At 51.1% G+C, this 24827-nt stretch overlaps 1 protein-coding gene across 1 annotated transcript in view; it reads right to left on the reverse strand.

Moving 5' to 3' along the window:
• Positions 1 to 928: 928 nt before the first annotated feature.
• STIMATE (STIM activating enhancer) overlaps positions 929 to 24827 on the reverse strand; it is a 68556-nt gene continuing 44657 nt past the window's right edge. The window contains exons 2-8 of the mRNA XM_004368611.1: positions 18898 to 18946; positions 15989 to 16084; positions 12345 to 12466; positions 5948 to 6060; positions 4833 to 4910; positions 3691 to 3840; positions 929 to 1658 (exon numbers count right to left, since the gene is read on the reverse strand). Coding sequence (XP_004368668.1) covers positions 1542 to 1658; positions 3691 to 3840; positions 4833 to 4910; positions 5948 to 6060; positions 12345 to 12466; positions 15989 to 16084; positions 18898 to 18946 — 725 coding nt within the window. The 3' untranslated portion in view covers positions 929 to 1541. The remainder of the gene's footprint in view (positions 1659 to 3690; positions 3841 to 4832; positions 4911 to 5947; positions 6061 to 12344; positions 12467 to 15988; positions 16085 to 18897; positions 18947 to 24827) is intronic.

Genomic DNA, 24827 nt, shown 5'->3' on the forward strand with positions numbered 1-24827 from the left:
GGCCATGCAGTTTTCTCCCTACACTTCCACGGCTGCTGCTTGGCTGTGACAAACCTGGGCTGCTTCACCTTGTACAAGGCTCCACAGTGGCAGAAGGTGCTTCGGTCAGCCTCCACACATCCCACTGCCATGCAGCGAATCTTCCGTGCCACAGGGGCCTGTGCCCACACTGAGGAGGGGGGCCAACCCCCAGAAGGGGACACAGGCCTAGAAGCATCTTGTCCTGCCCGTGGACTTAGAGAGTTTTCTCACCTCCGCCTGCCCCAGCCCCCACAGCTGTGGAGGATGTGAGAAGCAGGGTCGCTTGGTCAGGCAGGAGTTCTCCAGACTGTTGAGCACAGTGAGTCAACGACATTGAGGAGATGGGCCCCAGGGCAGCATGAGAGGAGGGTCCCAGAGACGGGTCCAGAGGCTGCAGCAGTGGGAGGTGGGAGGCTGAGTCACCATTTTAAACATCCGGCTGGGAGGCTCTGAGGAGAGGCAGGGGACACACGGCAGTGGCCTGGCAGTCTCTGTTTGTCTGGACACAAAGACCTCAGCGACTCCTCTCCTGGTCAGACTTAACTTACAAGGACCGACACCTCTAACTTGACGGCAGAAATGCCAACGAGCGGGTGAGCCCGGGCTGAACCCTTGGGTGACCCATGCACCAGGCACCCAGACCTCCCTTCAGACCAGCTGACTCTGCTCACGTCTGACCCTCACAGAACTCAGGACTTGCTGATTTCAGGTGAGTCCTCCCTTCCTACCGGGACCATTCGCCTCACCTCACCCAACAATATTCCAAATGAAAACACTCCTGACTTCTTCCTCCCACCAGTTCACATCCAACCGAAGGGAGACAAACCCATTTCTTTGGGGATTAAAAAGAGCTTTTTAAATACAATAGTATGAAAATATAACTTAAAAATATAAAAGTTGAAGAGCATACGGAAGACTTAAAAATCTGTTTTGCCCATTAGTCCCATAGGTACTTTGTAGGAAATAAACACATACTCAAAAAACATTAACACTGTGACAGCCCATAAAACTGCTTTAGAAATCAAGAGTTACAAAAGCCATTTCGAGTAAGAAAGCATACCGGCTCCAACTTGGTCAGTGAGTGACTCCTATCCCAAAACGTGTCCGTTCTCATACCCCCGCGGCCTTGGTGACGGACACGCCCCCCGTCTGCGTGCGCACGTGCGTGCTCTTCTACAACTCCACCCGGTCAGACGCAGACAGGGCTCTGGGTCCCTCACAACACACTTCGGGACAACAACAAACAAACAAAACTCCTCGCTTGCATATTTGGTCAGTGTTTGTAGTGCAACTGAGTCGGGGACTTCCGCCTGCCCACGGCCCCTCGGGCGCTGGTTCGTCGTCCCTCTGGTTAAGTCACAGTAGTCTGGGAACAGGGAGAGTGGGCAGGGACAGCAAGAAGGGTGGAGGTAGAAGAGGAGGGGGCATGGAGAGGAGCGGGGAGGGCGCTGTGGAATGACCATCTGCTGGCCCGGCGGCCGGCTGGGCCCCAACCCTGTCAGTCCCGGCATGGGAATGTGTCATACAGGCAGCCCGAAGCGGTGCTTCTTTTTCTTCACAGGCTTTAGGGGTGTCAGTCTGTGGAGGTCCTCGTCCACATCGGACTCCTCCATCTCATCATCAGCCGAGATCAGGATCTGAGGCAGCGGAGAGACACGGCCCTGAGTCACTGCCAGCAGAGCCTTCCTCATTTCCCTGGGTCCTGGGCACCATGGTGCCAGCCCCTTGAGGAGGCTCCCTTTCTATAACAAGGCATGCCGGCCCCACCCCAGACTCACTGACTCCCAGTGCATTTGCTGTCGACTGGAAACCAGCGCTGAGTCGACAGATGCCCCCTCCTCTGCCAGTGCTGCCCAATACTCTGCCCGACCTCCAGCGGGAACCAAACCCCAATCAGAGCAAACTCAGTGGGGACCTGCAGCCTGAGGCTGTGCTGGCAAAAAGGCCCAGTCTGGACGCTTGAAGTCCTGGGTCCTTGCAGCCGCCTCAAATACAGCAAAAGAAACTGGAAAGGTGCTTCCAAAGGGAAAAGACAACATCTGTGGGGGACAGACAGGCAGGCGGATCCAGAGCAGCTGCTTTGAACTAGCCTGGAAACTTCTGAAGACAAACAGGAGCCTCTCACCTTTCTGGGCCCCTGGAACGACTGAGCTGTGCAGCCAGTCAGAACACCCAGAGCAAACTCTCCCTTACTGCCGACTGACACGCCTCCTGCCTGTTCTTGAAGCTCCCTGAACCAGGGAATGACGGGGACAGCCTAGGTCAGGTTCCAGAGGCTCCTGGCACCAGGGAATGATAGGGACAGCCTAGGTCAGGTTCCAGAGGTTCTGGGCACCAGGGAATAATGGGGACAGCCTAGGGCAGGTTTGAGAGGCCAAGGCCCACCTGTGCAGGGGGGTACCAACTCCTCTATTCCGGGGCAGGACAAGGCGCCTCTCCCCTGGATCGCCCCCTTGGCGGGCCCCTGCCACCAGTCTGCTCCTGTCTCCCTGACTAAACCTTCTCATTAGCTCCCTACCGCTTGCAGGACACGTCCCAGTCCTCAGCCTGGGTCACACAGCGCCTTGCCCATCTAGCTCATTTCTTGTCATTCTGTCCTATACTCTGGAACACACACTGCTCTGGCCATAGTGGGTGTCACACTATCACCCAGACGCCAAGCCATATGATCATGATCGCTCACAGCCGTGGCCTCTGCCTGGGACACTGTCTGTCATTCGCCTAATGTTCACCTAATGACAGGCCCTGAGGCAGATTCCAGGAACACACACACGGAGGAGACAGGCGCTCACCCTCTCCAATCATCTACTCATCTGTCAAAGCTCGCTCCAGGAAGGCTCAGGAGTTAAACAGCCTGTCCCAGGGTCCTTCTAGTGTTTTATGTCTCAACCTCAGCACTTACTGCCAGCTGTTACAATGAGCTGTTTACACATTCACCCCACTCACTAGTCTGACGGACCTGTCAGGGGAAGAAGTCAGTCTGGGCTCCTGCACCAGCACAGTGCTCAGTGCTACAGGCTTCTGCAGGAGGCAGCTGGCTTCACCCCAGCACACAGAGGTGGGAGGAGCGTGCTGCGGGCTGCCAGAACCCAGCCCGTTGCCTCTGTGCTCCTACTTAGGACCCCAGTCTCCCTGAAGTACAAACCTTTCAACTTAGGAGACTAGAAAACAAGGAGAGATGAGGTTCCTCCTATGAGGTCCTGCTACGCTTACATTTTAGAAGTTTCCAGCTGGCTTAGCCATCACTTTCCTTGCTCTTTCATGGTAGGCAAGGATTCAAACACCTTACTGCTTAAAGGTCAACTATTAGGATCCCTGCCAGCTTCCCTGGAACAAGGCAGCTCCTCCCCTTCCTGTCTTTCTCCACTGTCCAAAAGACTATCGCAGGGAAGCAACCCCTACCGGGTTCTCTGCCTTCCAGCCCTTGAAAGGCCTGTGGACAGTGGGAACGGGTCCCTGAGAGGCCTGGCCCGACTAGCAGCTGTCTGTGACCTGGGCCACTCTCGGGCTCAGCCTCTTCTCCCTTCCCTGGCTGGGACAGTGCCTCAGCACTCAAGAGAAAAGACTATACGCAAACATAAGACAAGAGACGCCCACCCCCACCCCCATCCCCACCCCCGGCCAGCCAGCCTGACGGCTCAGCCCTTAGACAGAGTCAGAGGCCCCTACCTCAGACTCGGACTCCTCATGGGACGCGGCCCTTCGGTAGCGGACCTTGCTCCCGTTCCTCGAGTCCTGGTTGGCTCCCCTTTCTTCTAGTTTAGCTTTCGTCTTCCCCTTTCTCATGAGGAAATTGTCCACTACCCAAAACATCAAAGCCTGTGAGAGGAAGCAGCACAAGTTACTCTGGGAAAAGCCACCGGGCAAAGCAGAGCAGCCCCAGCCCCACCCTTGCTGTGGAAAGAAAAACCTCATCCATCTCTCTACAGACTCTCTAAAGCTCAGAAAGCTACTCCTTATCTCTATTTCCTCTGCTTCAACTTTCTTACCATAGAACCGGCAAGACAATCCCTGTCCTATTCACCCAAGTGAAGAGCCCTGGTGGTTCAATGGTTAAGCACTTGGCTGCTGACTGAAAGGCTGGTGGCTCGACCCAGCGAACGGTTTGCGGGAGTAAACACCTGGTGATCCGCTGCCGTAAAGACTACAGCCTAGGAAACCCTATGGAGCAGTTCTACTCTGTCCTCTACGGTCACTATGAGTTGGAATCGACATGATGGCACACAACTATTCCCCCGAGGGGTTTTTGTTGGGGGTAAATCACGGGGCAGGCTATCCTGCCCTTGCCCCAGCAGGCGACAGAGCAGGCCTGGGGCCAAGCTCTTGGGACACCTGGTCAGGGCGCCCCATGGACTCCTGAAGGTGGCTGCCACACTCTGTCATCATCTGTTGCCCCAGGTTCTGTCACCATTTCCTAATTCTAGCCCTTGGCCTGTGATTTCTCTTTGTGATCCGAGGTCAGGAATAAACAACTGGGGGGAATTCACAGGACCCTGCTTCTACAAGTCAGCCTTATGCTGGGACAGGATTCCTCAGCAGATGACTCCTGGCTAGGAGGACAAGATGACGTGCCCAGGACCCTTCACCTTGCACAAGGGCCCTGCAGCAGGGTCTGCCTTCCAAGGAGGCAATCCTGTAATTCCCGGCTGGGGGGAGGTAAGGAGGGGTAAGGGGTGGCAAACGCTCACACAGACAGCTGTAAGAAGGACCTGAGGGCTACAAGGTGAGTCTTCTGTCAGACTCAGAACTTTGAACAGGAGCCCTGGAAAGCAGGGAGTAAACTGGGGTACAAAACGCAACATGGCACTGACATTGACGAAGAAGGGGACGATCAGCATGACGATGGCCAGTTTCAGGTCTGGGTTTTCAATGGGATTCAGTAGGGCCACCTGTAAAGAGAAGCAGACTCAGTGAGGTGGAGGCAGACCACAGAGAGTGCCTGAGGCACTGCGGTGGAATGGCCCATGAGGCCCTGAGAGGGGGTTCAGCTTAGACAACCCCCCAGAACCCTGATGGGACACGCTGTACAGACTTGACAGTTAACAAGGAGCCCCGCCAGACCACTCTGAGTGGTCTTAGCAGCTTTTCCCTCAGTGTGGACTTACACCTGGCTGCTGGAGGGTGGGATGTAGCCTGAAGCCCCCGGGGTGGGGGGGGGAGTGAGGTCAGCCAGCACCCGCTACACACACTAGCAGTGAGGCCAGACCACTCCTAACAGAAATTTGTGCCCCGACCACCTCCTGAAGGGCAACAGCTCTGAAAAGTCTTCATTAATTTTCTTAAAAAAAAAATAAAACAAAACTCAACCACATATAAAAGCAAAGGGAGGCCAAGATCTGAGCTGCTTGTTCCTGAAAGCTCTTAGGCTGGTTTGACATGGCGCCCCCTGGAAAGGAGCAGTGAAGTATCTGCATAGCACTGGGGGCAGAGGGCAGAGGGCAGAGGCCAGGGAACCTGTGGGCTCTCAGGGCATCAACACGGTAGTGGTCAGACCAAGGATGGTGCCTGGGCACCACAGTTCCGTTAAACCACTGGCCAAGAGAGGGCAGGGGAGGAGTGTTTGTGAATGTAGAGAACACCCTCCTGAAGCAGGACGCAACCCCAGGGCAGGGCCTGCATTTTTATTAGCTTTCTATATCCCAAGGCTTTCAAAGGTAGCTAACAACAACCCTCTAGAGCAGACGTTTGTATAAACACAGCGGATGGACGCTAAGTAAAAGAATGACAAGCTAACGCTCTTGAGAGCCAGCCAGTAGCTGCCATAGCAGACCAAACCCAGAGTGTGTTCCCGAGTTAAAGACAAGCAAACAAGAGAACACCACATTTAGTTTTCCAATAGGGTGAAAGCAGGGGTGGGTGACAGACAGGAAGTGCTGTCTTGCTTAGCTTCTCAAGGAGCTGCTAGGGCCGGGGAAGAGAGGCAAACCTTTTTCCACTGAAGTATTAGGAGGACGATGAAGACGACGGATTTTTCAAAAATCATGATGACGATGTAGAGGGCACACTGCCCAACCCAGGCTCCGCACTGCAGGGGGTCTCCTGCAGAGACAGGCAGGCCCTTGGTCACACGGGGGCTCCGGGCCTGGGAAGGCCCCTCCCCACTCCCACACACCCCTATCCATACCCCAGAACCCTGGCTCTGAAAGTACTTAATGAGCCCCCAAAGTGCTAAGATTCACTTAATCCTTAACAAACAAAGGTATTTTAAATAACACTAGTCAGAGAATTCCTAATTTGGAGATCACCAAAGTGGCCTTTCTTTCTTCTTTTTCACTGAAGAGACTCGAAGATCTAATTTTAAAGGACTGAAGCGTCCACTGCTGGCACTCAGAAAAGCTGGCTCTTTCTGCTCCGCTGGCAGCAGAAGCTGTGTTAGGCAAGACTGCTATTATTATCTGCTGTTGATTTTTTCAGGACTGTGGTACTATCAAGGAGCCCTGGTGGTGCCGTGGTTAAAGCACTCAGCTGCTAACCAAAAGATTGGCACTCTGAACCCACCAGCCACTCCACGGGAGAAAGATGTGGCAGTTGGCTTCGGTAAAGATCACACAGCACTGGAAACCCTGTGGGCCAGTTCTACCCTGTCTCTTTGTTAAAGCCATCCACTTGTGGTATTTCTGTTACAGCAGCACTAGATGACTAAGACACACTCCCTGTCCCTACGCCCTAGCAGAAACTTGACTCTGGAGGAATTCAGATTCCAAGTGTCTAGTAGGGGGTCACCCAAAATGCCCAGGCTGGAGATGAGACTTCAAGGCAGAAGGCGGGAGTGATGGGCCACGCCCCGGGGTGGGGGGTGAACAAAGGCCAGTCTGATTCCACCAGGCATCATGCTTGAGAAAAGGAGGAATCCAACAGCCCGAGCTAGGGGACACTCAGGCCCCAGAGCACTTCCAAAATGTCCATACCGAAAGGACTGGATGAAGGGGGAGGACAAGCCCTTCCAGGTAATCTTCATCCTCAGTGACGAAGAACCACGGGCCCCCAGAGAGCCACACATGCCTCCCTAAAGTGGGAGACCCTGCAAAGTCGAGCGGAGAGTGGAGAAGGGGGAGAATGCCGAGAACTTGTCCTGGAGGTGCCTGACTATGGCCAGAAGAGGGGGTGCAGGCTAACACTTCAGGGGAGGCGACAGCCCCAGTCCAGGCTGTGAGAAGAGAATGTGGCCCAAACAGAAATCTCTTGTTTCTCACTTGATTCTACCATTTATGTAACAACCCTTCTCCAGGCATCTGTGCCGGAGGCCCCCAGCCCTGCCCCAGCCTGCCAACTGTACACAGTGGAAGTGTAAGTAAATGCCTTTAGGCAGCTGTAATGAACAAAACCCCGGGCCATTCCCTTTTCTGGAAAACCCCGGGAGAAGGATGGCAGACAGCATGTGTGGAAACACATCAGTCGCCTCTTCTGAGGTCTTCTTGTCTAATTGTACTTTGGGGATAAGGGACATTTGAGCAGAAAACACACACACACGCACGCACACATATTTCACAAGTACAACTCCTCTTAGCTGGATTTTACTGGAGTTTTCCAATCCTTTCAGTAAACCACCTGACCTTTTTGAGGAGAGTTCCCAACAACAATCAACATATTTGCTAAAAACTGTTGAGTGAGACTGGGGACAGTCAGAAACCGCTACCAGGAAATATCTCGGAAGTAGGACTGGCATGTATCAAAGTCAACAGAATGAGTGCCAATGTTTATTTAATATCAAAATAAAACCTACTTGCTCAGAGTGTACTCACTCCATTGCCTCTTAAGTGTTAAGTGACTGATAATGAGGAAAATGTTTTCCTCCTGTCTGCTTCATGTGGCCCCTCAAACTGTTCTGAGTTCCTGCTCTGCAACTTAGCTACAGCTGCCTCTTTTTTATTTAGATGCTATAATAAGTAAGTCAAAAAGCACGGTGAAAAAAGAAAGACTCATCCATGGTCCCACTCTGGCACGCCACTTCCTTTTCTGCATTCCGACATGCACAGCCACAGCTGGGGTGAGCACACACATTGTGGCTTGTTTCCTGAGTGCTGTTTCGTCTGAGTCTTTAAGACATTCCCATGGTCTCAGCTCTTAAGGACAGACATGATGGGCATCCTCGTGTCCTGCTTTTTACTGCAGGCAGCTATAATGAACAAAACCCCGGGCCATTCCCTTTTCTGGAAAACCACGGGAGAAGGATGGCAGAAAGCATGTGGAAACACATCAGTCGCCTCTTCTGAGGTCTTCTTGTCTAATTGTACTTTGGGGATAAGGGACATTTGAGCAGAAAACACACACACACACACGCACACATATTTCACAAGTACAACTCCTCTTAGCTGGACAGGCTCAGGTATGGGGGTGTTTGGTTGTTGCTGAATTTCTCTGGATAAATCGCAGGAATAGCAACCAAAAGGAGGGAACATGTTTGTACCTAGAGAGGCTTCTGGAAGGAGCATTTGGACGGGCATGAGCAGCTAAGCCCACCAACCACTGTGTGGGGCATGTTGTTGTTGGGTGCTGTCAAGTCGATTTCCGACTAATAGCAACTCTATAGGACAGAGTAGAGCTGCTCCATAGGGTTTCCAAGGCTGTAATCTTTACAGAAGCAGATCTCCAGGTCTTTCTCCCATGGAGCCACTGGGTGGGTTCAAATTGCCAACCTTTTGGTTAGCAGCCAAGCACTTAACCATTGCTTCACCAGGGCTCCTTATGTGGGACACAGACCTTGTTTTTAGGGCTTCTGTGTGGGAAAAAGCGGCCTGGTCATGAGACTGCAGACCCACACATCACCTGGATCCTGTCTCCCACCAGGGCTGTGTGGCTCATTTCCCCAACTCTCCGGCTCTTATTAGCAAGCTCACGATGTCCTCTAGGAACAAAGGTAGGGTTAGAATACAAAGTCTTCTTCTTCATTCACCTGAGGAGAGAGCTATGGGGCTGCTATGGATTGAACTGTGTTCCCCTAAATATGTCATAAATCCTAGCCTAGTCTATGCTTATGGTTATAATCCCATTTGGGCTGTCTTTGTTACGTGAATGAGGTAAGATCAGTGAACGGTGTGTCTTGAGTCAATCTCTTTTTATATAAAAGAGATTAAACAAGCAAGCAAGAGAAGCAGAGATGGGGGAAGACTGATGCCAAGCTACATGGGGATCTCCAAGAAACCAGGAAACAGAAGCTAAAGAGACAAGGACCTTCCTCCAGAGCCAACAGAGAGAGAAAGCCTTCCCCTAGAGCCGGTGCCCTGAATTCGGACTTCCAGCCTCCTCAACTGTGAGAAAATAAACTTGTTTGTTAAAGCCATCGACTTGTGGTATTTCTGTTATAGCAGCACTAGGTAACTAAGACAGGGGCCTACATGGAATCACTTCCCCAACTGGATGGGCTGGATAACAGGTGTGGCAGGCAGAACAAGGGAACAATGGTCCCCAGAGATGGCCACATTCTAATCCCCGGAACCTGTGAATATGCTAGGCTACATGGCAAAGAGAATTACCATACGGTGGCAGATGGAATTAAGGTTGCTAAGTACCTGGCCTTAAAAAAAGGAGATGGGCCAAGAATATCCAAGTGGACCCAATATAATCACAGGAGCACCTAAAAGTGGAAGAGGGAGGTGGCAGGTGAGAGTGATATGAGCTCCGCCGCTGTTTCTGGCTTTGAAGATGAAGGAAGAGAGCCACGAGCCATGGAATGCAGCCACGGCCTCTAGCAACTGAAAAGGGCAAGGAAACTATTCTTCCCTAGAGCCTCCAGAAATGAACCAGCCCTGCCAACACTTTGATTTTAGCTCAGTGAGACCCATGTCAGAACTAAGAGCTACAGAACTGCAAGATAATATGTTTGTGTTGCTTTCAGCCACTCAGTTTGGGGTAATTTGTTATAGCAGCAAAAGAAAACTAATACAACAGGTGACCGGGGACACAGGCTATCCTTCCTTTGCCTGGTGAGGACTCGGGTGGTCCCGGGAAGGGCAGCTTTACCTGAAGACACCCTGGCTTGAAGACACGGACTCCCAAAGACAGTGGTGGGACAACTCAAGGGCGGGGCCGGGGCAGGCTATGTGGGGTCAGGAGGGTGGCATGCAAGCAGGAGGCTCAAAGGACCACTGCCTTCTTCCTTCCAATCTAATCTTGGGGTTGCGGACAAACATGGTGGTAACAGGTGGTGTCATAACGCCTGCTGTGTCAGGACCACACCTGCTCTCCATTCCCAGCCACTGAGCGGCACAGTAACGGGCTGTGCATGGATCCACCTTAGCACTGTTCAGCCGTAGTCAAGAGTCCTACCTTCCAGAATGTTCTTTTTTAAAAATATTTTATTTTTGGTGAAAATATACACAGCAAAACCTGCTCCTGTTCCAGTCTCTGTACATAATGTTCAGTGACATTGGTCATAATCTTCACGTGTCAACATTCTTGCTATTTCTGTTCTAGCTGTTTTCACTCCCATTAACTTAAACTCCCTGCCCTCCAACCTTCTCATCTGTGCTTTAAAATAGCTGCTTATATAGATCATTTTTTCAATAAAGGACATAATACTCAAGGGTGACAATCTTTACTTTTTGAACTAGATTGTTACTTAAAGGTGACTTCAGGGGATAGTTTCCATTCAAGGTTTAAAGATAACTCAGAGTCAGAGTCTCAGGGGCTCCTCCAGCCTCAACAGGTCCAGTAAGTCTGGATTCTTGAAGAATCTGAAGTTCTGTTCCACATTTTTCTCCCTTTCTATCAGGATCCATCTATTGTGCCCAGATCAGAACATTCGGTAGTGGTAGCCAAGCACCATCTAGTTTCAGAAGGTTCATAACAACAAAGAAGTAGCTCTGAGCACTGTTCTTGGGGGTGGTAGGAGGGGTTTAGGTATCCCCATGTAGGAAGCATGAAGGCCCCACCATGCACTGGCTGGGTGAGCTTCTTGTGCCACTCAACTCCTCTGGGTGCCTATTCTATAAAAGTGGGACATTTATAGAGTATGTGTTGGTCCACTTGCGCTGCATCTGTTCCAGTCCTCCAAATTTAGGAATCAATGAGTTGGAGCTTCTCAGAAGCCTTCTCTGTAGCCACAGGAGGCACTATCTTAAGTCAGTGACTCATCAGGCATCAGGTAACTGGGCTAAGAAAAGCCCTCCCCTGAGCTCATCTCCCCCATTGGAGATAAACAATTACTTAAGATTTCTAGAAATACTCAGACCACTCATAGCTGGCTCTACAAACTGGCTCCTCTTGTAAAGTGTTAGCCCCTTGTAATTCTTCAGCCTTCTTTGAGTCTTCACTCACCCTTCCTGTGAGTGGCCCTTGGGCCCAGAGCCAGGAGCGCTCTGGGAGGCATGACCAGGAAAGGAGAGGGGCAGCCAGGCTTCCACCCGCACCCCCTCCTTGTCCCGAGTGCCCCTTTCGTGGCACACACTCCACTAATGCAGCACCAACCGGGAGGAGGAGCTCCTGCCTCACATCAGCAGACAGCAGGGGCCTGCTCTGAAGGTTTGAAGGTGGGGAAGAGCTGACATTACCCCTCGTGTCCTGAGTCAGACGGGCCCCAGAGGGCAGCAAGGGCCCCAAGAAGGCACCTCTCACCAGCTGGCCCGTCAAGGCCACATCCAGCCGTCTCTCTGGGAATACAAAGCGAAAGACACTGCATCCACGCTCGGAGCCAGCCATCAAGGAGCTTCCCGCCCAGGCCTGCAGCCCATGGCAGGGGTCCCCTGCTTTAGGCTGCGTCTCTGTGAGCGCATGTGGAGCTGGCGTCCCTGGTGCCAGGCACACGCACGCTGGATGGGGGCCGGCCTGCAGTCAGGAGACAGAGCAAGGCGACCTGACCCGGGAGGGGCTGAGGCTTCCAGTGCTGGCCTTGTGAGCCCTTCACTGCCAGTGGAATGGCCCAGTGACAGGACAGGCACAGACACCAGCAGAAAGAGGGCAGAGTTTGCCACCTCCCTACTGAGCACCTCCCCAGGCGACAGCCGCCTGATCTCTCAAACGTGCTGGGCAGGTGGTTAGAGCTCTGTGAGAAGTGTGGCACAGCGGGATAGCCTGGCACCCCTGAGGGTGGGCCCACCACTGCCCTCTGGGGTGAGGCTGACATCTGGCTTCTCCCTGCATCTGGGGTGACTCCTGGCTCCCGCCACCTCCCCTGCCCCTAAGGCAATGGCTCTGGAAGTGAGGTGGGCACCCACATGACGTGGCCCCCTGACACAGCTGAGAAGATGGCCATCAGGCCCAGAAACCAGCTCCCTCTGCCACACGGAGGAGACAGCTCCAACCCTTCCCTGGAGTGCTGCTGCTGGGACAGAAGCAGAGCCCCCTCCAGGCGGCCCCCCTCCCCGGGTCCACGGCGCAGTCATTACCATATTCACCAAAGCGCAAGGACTCCCACTGCTGCCACTCCACCAGGACACTGACGGCCCGCACGCCCACATAGATGAGCAGCATGCCCACGGTGGCGTCCAGAAGAAAGTTGATGAGGTACCTGGGAGGAGAGGACAGGTTGGCATGGTCAGGAAGGGCCACCAGGGAGCTAAGCCCTCAGTGTGAGGCTTGCCAGGCCAGAGGTAAAGGCTGCTGTAGGTCCGGCCTGAGAAGCTGACTGGCAAAGCCAGCAGTTTGTGTGGCCTTGTTCTGGGGGGCGGGCAGCCTTCAGCGTGCCGCTGTGGGAGGCTGTAGCTCTCTCTAAAGCCTTCCCACGACAAGGTGCTAGTGCTTATCAAGGAGGGGTGGAGGAAGGACAGAACTCAGAGAACCTCAACCGTTTCTGCCAAGTGAAGACACAGTAGCTGCAACAGCCAAGGAGATCAACAGAAACAACAGCATCGATTTAAAAAACAAGCTGATGGTCATTCTGCTCGCTCCGTTGCGGTATACTGCATATGTCCCCAACAGTGCTGCTGCCAGGGCTTCTCAGACCAGAGAGAGCAGGGCCACAGGGACCTCGTGCACCCAGAGCTCAGAGCGTGTCACAGGGTCAAGTGCACATAAACACTTACACAGTTTAAAGAGAGAGCTCTGCTCTCCACTGGAAAAGGCAAGAAAACTGGTAGAAAAAAAGGAAAAGGGTCAGGATAGAATGCCACAAGGCCTCTGTGTTCTTATAAGGTCTGTTTCCATTTGTCTGACTAAACCTTCTTTTTCCTCAAGGGCCCTGCACCCAGAAACCTGCCAGACAGCAGAAGTTGTTGCAAGCCCATCTGGGAAGTATGAGGAGGGGGAGCGTTCTTGTGGACCCCAGAACAGCATCCTGACACCCTTCCTGGCCCTGCTCCTGACGGACAACTCTGGGCCCATGTGTGTGAGGATACCAGGTCTACTAAGCACCACTGACCACAGGCTCTCTGTTAAACCACATGGCTCTGAAATCCCTCCAGATAAGCTCCAGGTCACCACAGGACCAGTCGTGAGCTTTCAAGGTGTTGAGGTGTGAGGCATTCTATGTGGACTCACAGCCTCCCCCAGCCCCTGAGCCTTGGTGATGTGCACAGTGCGCTCTGGTGCCTGAGGGAAAGAACTTGGCTCTGCTCAGGGCCCTGGTGGCCGGCAGTCAGGGAGGGAGGGAGGGAGAGAGAGAGAGGCAGATTTCTCCTACCTACCTTTCCTCTTTGAAATCACAAGGGGTCACTCTCAGACCAGAGACGGAAGGAAGACCATCGGCCTCCAAGGCAATTTCTCCACAAGCTTACGGCAGAGCTCTGCTCCAGGCTATGCGGCTCTCAGATACTTAAATTTAATTGGTTTGGAGTGGTTCTCACATCTGAGACCCAGCCTGAAAATAACAAGGACACCTGATGGACAAACGTGCTGGTCCACTGATGCACTCACTAGGTATTCACTCAGCCTGCTCTGAGGCATGCCCTGGGAATAAAGACAGGAAATACTATCCTCTGCCCCAAGTCTCAGTACAGCACAGTGAGCCCGGCAAGCAGTAGAGCACCATGTGGGCCCTGGAGTCAGACTGTCTGGGTTCAAATCCCCGCTCCATCACTGCCTGGCTGTGTGAACTCTAGCTTGTTACAGAACCTCTCTGTGCCTTAGTTACCCCAAATGTAAAATGAGGATAATGAAAGTATCTATACCATAAGGGCTTTGCGAGGATAAATGAGTCAATATACGTAAACTTTTTAGAACCATGCCTGGCACTTACTAAGCACTATACCAGTGTGTTGTTAGAGTCACCCCTCAAAGTCACAGAACACTGGATGTCACAAAAGCTTGATTCCAATCCTGAGCAGCATCCCTAGCCTGGGGTCCCTCCAACCACAGGAAGCAGCTCACTCCCGTTTGTACGTTTCTCTTCTCCCTGAGCTGAAACCTGCTTTCCCTTCTAGGTCTGCTGTCTCCCAAGATGCCCGAGGTCCTGCCCAACCCCTTCTCCCTATCCAGGAAGAGTCCCAGGGCAAGCCCAGCCCAGCACGGGCTCCTCCACGTGACCCGGGACAGCGCCACACTCCGCAGCAGTACCTACTCTGCTCTCCTGGGCTCCCACCAGGCAGCTCCTCCAGCGATGCTGGGGCTCTCATGCCTGCACCAAGTTCTAACAACAACAATCCTCCAGCTAACTGTTAATGTCTTCAGTGACCACTGTCCCTAGGGTTTCCAACAAGCATTTATACTCATCACTTCACGGAACTTTTACAGTAATCCTGTGATGCTGGCAGAGTACACAGGACAGATGGGGAACCTGAGGCCCAGAGGAGTCAGCCACGCTCCCACAGTTCGGCCTCTCAGTTGAGTGCTCTCTTACTATGCCACGCTCCATCTCGGGCCTTTTCTCCCCACAGCTGTCAACAGCCCCTAGTGATGCATTTTCCAGCCTGTTCTCCATCCTTGCCAATGCCTTCTTAAAGCCTTGTCCTGCTCTTTCTGCAGCTGTGTGATGCAGGTACTGAAGGGGAAGCGATGCGGCCCCAGCCGCACCAGGAGTTAGGTCTCCTCACCCCAGAGCATCCTGGGTGAGAGCTGGCGGCCAGCCTGCCTCAGCCATCAGCATCGGGATGATTCACCAGAGGGTGACACAAGCTCACTGCAGGGCTCAGGGGTCCGAGGGACAAGACCCTTTCCTAGCTACCTTCCCTGTGGGACAGTGCCTTTCCAGTCCCCTGGTTTGGGGCTATCCCCAAACCAGCTCAACACATCATGACCATCCAGACCCGAAGGGAAGACCCTGGAGAGGGAGACTTCACAACTGTCCTCTGAAATCTGGGTCTGGACTAAACCTCAAAACGGCAAACTGTCACTCGAGAGAAGCTTGAAGGTATCTTCCAGTCCAAATGATCCTGAATACACACTAAGGCTCCTGACAAGGGGTTCACAGCCCTCACCTTGCTCTCCTTCAGGGGCAGGGTGGGGCAGAGCAGGGCTGGGGGACACTCCAGGCAGAGGGCAGTGTGAGCAAAGCACAGAGAAAGGAGACAGCTGGGGGCTGGGGGCAGCCAGGAGCTGTCCAGTGTGGCTGGAGTGCCAAGTGTGAGGCAGGAAGGCTAGGAGACAGAGCCAGAACAAGGTAGGTGAGGCCCCTCTGCCACTCCATCTGCCAAGGAGGGACCATCCGAGTGCCATCAGCAAGCAGGACAGCATATCATGGCCCAGTTCTGGTTTCAGACAGATTGTTCTGGGAGCCATGTGGAAGGCAGACTGCACGGACAAGGCAGAACCACCCATGGACTTCAGATCACAGAGGTCAACAATGGTCATCACCACAGACGAGCCACCGTGTGTCCTGTTCCAGCACAGAGATACTCCTTCACAGCGTTATCCCCTCGCGCCAGGGGCTGCATGGACACTGGTACTGGAAAGCCAAACAGGAGTACATAGCATGGCTAGCAGGAAGCCAATGCTCAGGGCAACTGTCACTGTGCAAAGCCCAAGAGCCAACCAACAGCTGTGTAGTGGTGCTCATAGGTGACACGCACAGGGTGACCCCTCAGAGGAGCACAGGGGAGCAGGTGAGTTGGGGGTGCCTGGTGGCCGGCGATGTTTGCACTCAAAATGGGGTACTCACAGAGAACAAGGGTCCTCTTCGGTGAGATCTGCTAAGTATACATTCGCAAAGTGGATGAACAGCATTCCTATGGCTTGTTTGGAAGTGTCTAAAAACCTGGAAAAAATAGAACCATCACTTGTTATCGCTCTGACAAGCGGGCAGTATCCAATCTGGGGGGAAATGACATGTCTGAAGCAGAAAAAAAAACCACTGGGTAGGCCCCAACCTTCCAATTACTAGTCCCTTCTCCCTGGGGTAGTCAGGACTAACTGAGGCTTGGCATTTCAGCCACATCTCAAAACCTGTCAATAACACTACCTCTGAAATCCCTAAAAGGCCACTGATTAATGATATTTAAAAATATGTGTTTTTCTTCTTCTTTACTTCAAAGGACTCCATCACTGCTTTGTGAAGAAGTCCAAGCTGCCTCTGTTTTAATAAGCTCCCACTCAGCTTCACTCACAATCAGCAAATTACGTACAAAGGTAACAAGACTTGCACAAACCCGGTACTGCATTTGAAACCGAAACTAATTTCAGCCGCTGCCATTTAAACACTGGGCTGGATCAGGGGTAGGCAAACTTTTTCCGTAAAGAGCCAGGGGGTAAATATTTTAGGTTTTGTGGGTGTGGTGCGATACATCACTTTTGTGTGGCCTTTCTCAGCATGGTCTTGTAACCAATTACGTGGGTAGGACTGTGCAAATAGGATAATTGTGGCCCACCAAGGGGATTAGTCAGTTTTGCTTTTAAACGAGAGCCAATTCCAGAGCAATGGTAAGATCCCACCACCACCAACGAAGAACAGCCAGGAGCCAGCATATCCTTTGGACCTGGAATCCCTGCAATGAGAAGCTTCTGGAACCAGGAGACAGAGAGACAAAGGGAGACAGCTGTAACACTGTAGGCAGCGAAAAGTGGAGGCAGAGAGCCGGCAGCAGAAGACCGTGTGGTGGGCTTCCCGGCCCACAGAGAGAGGAAGCTGAGTGCCTTTGGGCAGAGGCTGAGGGCCAAGGAGAGGCATGCCTGTGAGCACGGCTGGGAAGAGCCTGTCTAGATTGAAGAACTGCATCCTGAGTGTTCCTGAACCTGAATTGTAACCTGTTACTTCCCTAATAAACCCCGTGACTGTGAGCACAGTCTGTGAGTTCTGTGTGGCAACTGCAAGGAATTATCTAACGCAGCAGAGAAGTAGAGAGTGCCAAGGAAGTGACGGCTGGTGTCAGAATTGGTAAAGATGGCGGAGAGAGGAGGCATGTCTGATCTCCGCCTCATGGGAGTCTGCCTTGGGCTGTTGATCTTGAATCTCCCTCCTTCTTGTGAAGTTAGAAGAGGTCAGACACCGCCCCTGCGCCATTTTTACGTTGGGCCATGTGGTCTCTGTCGCTACTACTAGGCTCTGCTGCTACAGCGCAATAGCAGCTGTAGACAGTACCATTCCAACAACACTTTATTTATTAAAAAACAGATGGTAGGCCAGATTTGGACTGCGGGCTGTAGTTTGACAACCCCTGGACTGGATGACAGGAATTTCAAAGAAACCAACAAGGTTGTCAATCTTTAAGACACCTTGTCACCATGTGTTCATGTGGAGACAGCGTGGTGGGGATAACGATGCGTGCCTTCAGTTTCTCCTCTGCCATGAAACCCTGGAGACAATGCGCAAGCTTGTGGCTGCAAGACCTTTTGATCGTGGCTGTTTCTCTGCCTCCCAGGCTGGGTGTCAGAGTGGGGCCAGGCCACTTAAGGGGAGCATATGGATGACAAGCATGAAGTCTCAGGATTGGAAAGATTATCCAGATCAACCCTGAGACCAACGCTTGAAAATCATTTCCTAAAATCACTGGGAAGTAGAAGTCACTAAAGGACCAGTGACTGGTTGCTGTAGAGTCGCTCCAATGCATGGCAACCCCATGTGTGTTAGAGAAGAACTGTGCTCCACAGGATTTTCAGTGGCTGATTTTTTAGAAACAGACTGTCAGGCCTTTCTTCCGAGGCACCTATGTGTGGACTCATACCTCCAAGCTTTTGGTTAGCAGCCTAGAGTGTTAACCATTCACAGCACCCAGGGACTCACTGAAGGACAATGTGTATAAAACAGAGTGCCCCAAATCTAAGTTTTCACCGGGTCCCTCCGTGGCACTGAGGTAGGAGTCACACGTTCTAAAGCTAAATACCCAGATTTGAGAAAGAAACCAACTGGGGAGGGGGGAATAAACAGAAGAATTCTGAACATCTAGCAGTAGTGCACCAAGAATCAATCAAGTATATGCCTGACATTTTACAAAGGGCCCTGTATCACAGTGATTTTCAGAACGTTTTCTTTGGAGGGGAGAATGGCTATTTTACCAGCACAGGTGCAAGTGTAAGGCAGCCCCCCAAGGGGAGATTTCCTGTGGGCACACTGCTGTCCTCAAGAGCTAGCTGTCTCCTTACAAGCAAAAAAATTTTTTTCTAAATTTTGTCTTTGGAACCTATCCTGAAGCATTTTTTTATGAAAGGAAGAGCTGTGCCACAGGCTTATCCCAGGACTAAGAAAGGCTAGTTTAGGGAGAGGAGCATTTACACGGTACATTTGACTAATCTCAAATTTGGATTATTTTTTGCTTAAGGATATAGACTAGAGAATCTAGGAGTTTAAACATAATCTACCAACAGGAAGACACAGTCAAAGGAGCCTAATGTGTTTGTATTATCTTCCATCTTCCAAAACCAGACAGCAGGGTGATGATAAAATAAAGGCAGGGCTCAAGGGTTATCTGGAGAAGCAGACGTAGTTTCCTATGACACACGGTTCCTGACAATCAACTCAACTAAGGGATTCCAGACTCCTCATGTTTTGTGTAACTGACCACATTATACCCACTCCTCCCAAACCCCCAAATAGTCAAAAGCATGCTAGGAATGAGTTAACACTTAAATACATACCATATCCTCCATGGACGCCTTTCATGCTTTGGTTCTCTGAAGCGTTTGACTGAAAGAAAAGGAAGACATTCAGTAGCTTTCCAAAGCAACAACAGGAGGCCAAATGCACATCACAAGCTGCTGTATCAGTTCACTCAGTGTTTACACTAAAAAGTGAAGGTCTTTTCTCCTTTAACATGAGACATTATACAACAAGCCCAGTGAAGGCCACAGAGACCCTGTATTACTGATGACCATTACAGATGCTTCAGAAGTGGATACTTATGAAGGATGACTCCTTGCACTCTGTGGAAAATTGTATTTTCTTCTTCCTCATAACAAGGTTCTCTCACATAAGTACTGGAAACAACAAAGGGGAATGTACCGACGTCTAATTTCAAGGTATGCTCTATCCAAGCATAAAGCTATCCATCCGTCCACCCACCCACTAAAGCATCTACTGAGTGCCTAGTCCAAGCCTGGCACCGAAGATACAAGGTAAAGTCAGCTGTCTAGCAGGGGCAGACACATAACGAGATGGTGTGAGGAGTACTAGAGAAGCACTGAGCCTGAGGTGGGATGAAGGCTCCAGGGCAGGATGACCAATCCTACCTGCCTGGCAGAAAAGCAGTGGTCAGGAGAGGCTGCACTGAGGGGAGACGGCCAAGCCAGGTCCTGAAATCTGAGTACGAGTTTGGCAAGTGGACCACAGAGGGGAGAGAAGATACATTCTGGGCAGAGCAAACATGACGAGCACAGGGCAGGGACATCACACAGCAGAGTGCGTCTGGCACAGTTTGAAGGGCTTTAAAGCAGGATTTGAGATGAGGGAACAGTAGGTGACAAGGAAGACAAATTGAGCAGAGGTCAAATGAGGAAGGGTCTTGGGTTAAGAGGCCAAGGGAAAAGGAAAGGAAAAGCCAGGGAAGAGTTCTAAGCAGAGGCAAAGACATGGCTGGACTTGTGTTTGAGCAAAGTGGCTCTGTTACTTGTGTAAATGATGGATTCCTAGGGGTAGAGAGGACTGAGAAAAGACAATGGCTGTGGTCAGAGCACTAGAGAGCGGTACTTCCAGTCACAGGATAGTAGGCAGGAGTAGGGCGCTCATTCAGCAGCCTGATCAGCTCCAGATGGCAAAAGATGCATCAGGTTCACACCTTCGGCTCAGGTCTGCAGACAGCCATTTGGACAAAAGGAAACAAAACGTTTCGAAGCTTCCTTGAAACCCCAGGCAGAGTATTTCCACAAAGGTTCTATCTACTGAAAATGCCGCATGTGTGAGGTTCCCCCAAACAAGAGTGCTGAGGAAAAAACCCACGGACGCAAACCCACGGAAGATGCCTTGTTATAAGACCCGACCTCTGGCAGAGTCCCGAGCTGCAAATGAGGGTGCAGGAGAGGGAGGAGGAGGGAGAAAACGGCACCAAATCAACCTGCTTCTCCAAAGCAAGGGCTGCCTGTATGTAAAAACGGAAGAACAAGTCTGATGTTCAGAGAAACATTTTGATAGACCAAAAAACAAGTGGAATTGTAAGGAGGGCTCTCATTTTGTTGGCACATCACAGAACCAAAACACTGATAATGCCAAAGAATGTGGAGTTGAGGCCAAGAGGTTCGGCTCGTCCGAATGACCCTCAAAAGCAGGAGGCTTCCTTCCCACGAGCAAGCCAATTCTCACTGAGGGACTAGGGGCTCAGGAAGGAGATGGGGAGGACCCTGGACCAGGACAAAATCATCTGGATTCTGGGAACGCCTCCACTCAGGACCAGAGCTACCTTCCTGCTCATTTGTTCTTCTGTCCCCATCAGCATAAAATAAAGACATCAGAACATATCCCAAGGAGAATGTCCTTGTCCTGAGAACATACATGCTGAAGTCTCAGAACAGCCGCAATTTACTTTCAAATGGTTTAGGGGGAAAAAAACATTAAATATTATATAATATATAGTAATCATAATAATATAATAAATATACTATAAATTACATAATCATATTACACAATAATTCTAAAATAAATGTAATAATTAGAATATATTAATGTATTTTATATATTGTATATATAAATTAAGAGGAAGAGAAGCAAATGTGGCAACACAAAATTGGTGAACCGAGGTGAAGGATATTTGGGCATTCATTAAACTATTATTTACACTTTTCTGTAGGTTCAAAAATTCAAAATAAAAAGTTGGGGGAAAATATACTCAAAAAGAATGAACTAGTGTAACCATTCAGAGGCCAATCTGGCAGTATCTATAAAAACGTTAAATGCCTGTGTCCCTTTAACCTGCAATGCTACTGCGAGGTACGTATTCTACAGGTATTAGTGTAGGCACGTGCCAAGATGTAACTGCAACATTGTCATAACAAAAACCCAGAAGGAAATCAATGCCCGTCAATGTGGGCTTGGGTAACTACAGGACAGTACGTGCACACGATGTAATGCTACGTAGTTGCTAATAAGAATAAGGTAGCTCTATATTGGCTGATACAGAAAGATCTCCAAATAACATTGTTAATAAGTTGCAGAATAAAATGCCTCGGATGATTCTGTTCACATCTATTTCAAAGGATATGTATTTACGCCTGTACACACACTTTTTTTTTCCCAGAAGAACACATAAACAACTATTAACATAAGTTACCTCTGATGAAAGGAATTATGGATCAGGGATTCGACGGTAGGCTTTTACCATCATTCTGAATGGTTTAAACATTCTTCCATATTCATATCACTTTTATTTCAAAAATTAAAAAAAAAAAAGCAAACATCTCACAGACTTGAGCTAATGCAGTAGCATGGGACACGGGAGCACTGTGTGAGTTGCACTGGGCTCTGGGACAGGAAGTGGAGGCGTGGGGTGTGCATGCCGGTCTGTGCTGTGGGAGCAATCACACAGGAGCACTGCTGCCAGAACTCAGGAGTCAGGTTCCTCTGGGGAACAGAAGTGTGGATTCTGTCTTCTTCCTCTCCATCTCCCATCCCCCTTCCCTAGAATATTTCAGAGTCAAAAAAAAAAAAATTTTTTTTTTAAAGGAAAAAGAAATATTGAGAGCTACTCCAGATTTAATCTGGTAGGGGGAAAACCTGCCGATCCACCTAGTCGTGTTTTATTGGGGACCTACTGTGCGCCCAGCACTGTTGTAGGTGCTGGAGATTTGGCAGCAGATGGTGTAGACAAAACCTTTGCCTTCCTCATATTCTTGGGAGGGGAGAGAATGATGCAGCGTATCAGTGACAAATCCTGTCTACGGTGACACAAAAGCAGCAAAGCAGAGAGGAGGGCGGGAAGTGGGGTTTGCAGCTGTAAATGAGGAGGCTGGGGACGCCTTCACCAAAAGGGGATGTGAAGAACGCTGGGGGTGAGTCAAAAGATCTCTGGGGAAGAGCCATCTGGGCAGAGGAGAAGGCTGAGGACAGTGAGTGGTGGAGAGTGTGGGAGGTGAGGTCAGATCTCCCAGGCCTTCTAACCACGGTGAGTGCTCAGCTTTTCCCGCAGAAACTAGGGGTGGCTGCAGGGCTTCTAGCAGAGGCTGCTGTACTGAGACTAGCCTGAAGGGGGTGGCAGTGGGAGCAGGAGACCAGTCAGCACCATAACTCAGGGGAGAAAAGTTGGTAGCTTGACTGGGGAGTGACAGCAGGGGTTAGGTTCTGGCTGTATTTTAGAAGTTGAGCGGAGAGGATTTGCTGACAGAGCGGATGTAGGGTGTGAGAGAAAGCGAATAGTCGAAGATGACTCCAGAGGTGGGAAATTACACTGTGCCACCCTGTTTTTTTAGTGGTAGTCTCGTGGTAAACTGGGGGCACACAAGACTTTTCTGAGGGTAACAAACAAGAAGTTGCCTTCGAGTCCCTCATGGACAGAGAGCCAGGTACCCAGTACCAAGGCGACAAGCCAGCTCCCTGTGGGGGCCTGGCAGCAGCTCCCTCGGAAGCCATACCCAGTGGCCCAGGCAGAGCTTATCTTTTTGCACTGATGGTGTTTCTGTGGGATGGAAAGAACTCTGATGGAGCAAGATGTCAAAGTGAAGCAATGCATTCTTTCTAAACACATCCACTGACCATCCCCTGAGGCAGAGGGCTGGCCAAGGAGGAAGCAGGCACACACCTCACGTGTAGGTCATGATCCTCCCGACAAGCCACACCAGAGCTGAGTCAAAGGCTGAGTCAAGCAGTGCCTGAAAGAGCCCCTAGTGGGCAAAGGAAGGGGCAGAAAACTAGCAGATGGAGACCAACAGAAAACGGAGGCCCGCTGGAGGCTGCCGCACTCTTGGTGCCTGACTCCTGGACACAGGTCCCACTGCATTCTTTTAATGATGATGGAAGCCAACCACCTCCCGAGCCGCCTTTATGTCCATATGTCCCAAGGACAGGCGTGGGGTCCCATCACCCTGCAGGGGAGTAGTGGTCAGGAGCCTGGGCTTCAGAGCCAGACAGATGTGGTTTTTAATCTGTCTCTGCTTTCTCGCTGCGACTTTAAATAACTTACTTAACCTCTCTAAGTTCATTTTCTTAAGTGTAAAAAAAAAAAGAAGAGGAGGGTAGGGCCGCTATGACCTACGAGGTTATTGTCTGGATTACATTAGAGAAGACAGATGAGAGGGGCCAACACAGAACAGGGGCTGAGGAAAGCGAACCCCGTTCTGCCATCCCTGCCCTGGACCCTGTCTGCCCTCACCTCCTTTCTGCATCCACTCTGCCCAGGCCTGGGGCTGAGCCAGCCCCTGTCCTGGTTTATGACCCCCCACAGTAGCCGCCTTCCCTCCCCACTCCTCCAGGTGGTTCAGGGGCCTCGTGTAGCTTCTAATCACTCACTCCTAGGACGCCTCAACCCTGCTCTCCTCCGCTGGGCATCCTCCCAGGGCTCTGGAGAGCTCCTCGTGGGCTCTCTCTACCTCCCTCCTTCCTCTGACCCCTGGGGAGAAGTCCTCCTCCCAAGTCTTCTATGCCAAGGGCTCACCAGCATCTTCCCTCAGCCCTGGCCTCCCAGTGGTGCTCCACTGCACTGTGGCCCTGTCTGCTGGCCCCTCAGTCACACTGTCTCCCTGCCCAGTCTGCCAGTCCTACCCAGCTTCACCATTTCTGTTTATAGAATGGCAGTGTCCTTGCCTCTGGGGTGACTTCTCCTCCCTCTCACTCAGCTGTCAATTTCCTTGCCAATTCTGCAATAGAAGAGCCTCTGGATGGGGCCCTTTCCCTATTTCTACCACCAAACTAGTCCAGGCCCTCAGGACTGCTTTCCTGTGCTAATGAAACTGCCTCCGAACAGGCCTCCCTGCCCCTGGTCTCCGTGCTTGCCTTATCCACCCATCCACCCACCTACAATGAGCACTCACTCTGTCCTGGGGATTCAACAACGGACGATACAGACACAGTCTTTACCCTCGATAGCTTTCAGTCTAATTACACTGCAGACATCTAACTTGCCTAAAACATAGCTCCCACCCTACCCCATCTTTCTCATATTTGAATTAAAACACATCTTTTGGAAGAGGTGAATACACAAAGAGCGTATAAAATTCAAAGAGTACAAAACATACTCAGTGAGAAAACTCCCTCCCATCTGAAACTTCCAGTACCTCCACTTCCCTTCTCAGTGCCACCCACTGTTAGCTGAATCTTACATATCTCTCCAAGACAGATGTTTCAGGGAAGTACAACGATGTATAAGTGTCTCTTTAAGTGAAGAGAGAGAGAGGGAGGAATGGTCGCTTGACCCTTGCGGCTCTCACTGAAAACTCTCCTGGAGCACGTCTCACCTACTGTACAGGTGGCTCTCCCCTATTAGAGGCATGTGGCATCCCACGGCGTGGCTGTGCCATCTCTGATTCACTGCACCAGCACTGCTCAGTGACTGTCCTTACCATGTGCTGTCCCTGCCTGTGTGAGCCTGTATCTGTAGGACAGATTACTAGAGATGGACTTGCTATGTCAAAGGTTCTGTGCAGCTTAT

The sequence above is a fragment of the Trichechus manatus genome, unplaced genomic scaffold (genome assembly GCF_000243295.1).
Source record: "Trichechus manatus latirostris isolate Lorelei unplaced genomic scaffold, TriManLat1.0 scaffold00001, whole genome shotgun sequence".
Classification (NCBI taxonomy): Eukaryota; Metazoa; Chordata; class Mammalia; order Sirenia; family Trichechidae; genus Trichechus; species Trichechus manatus.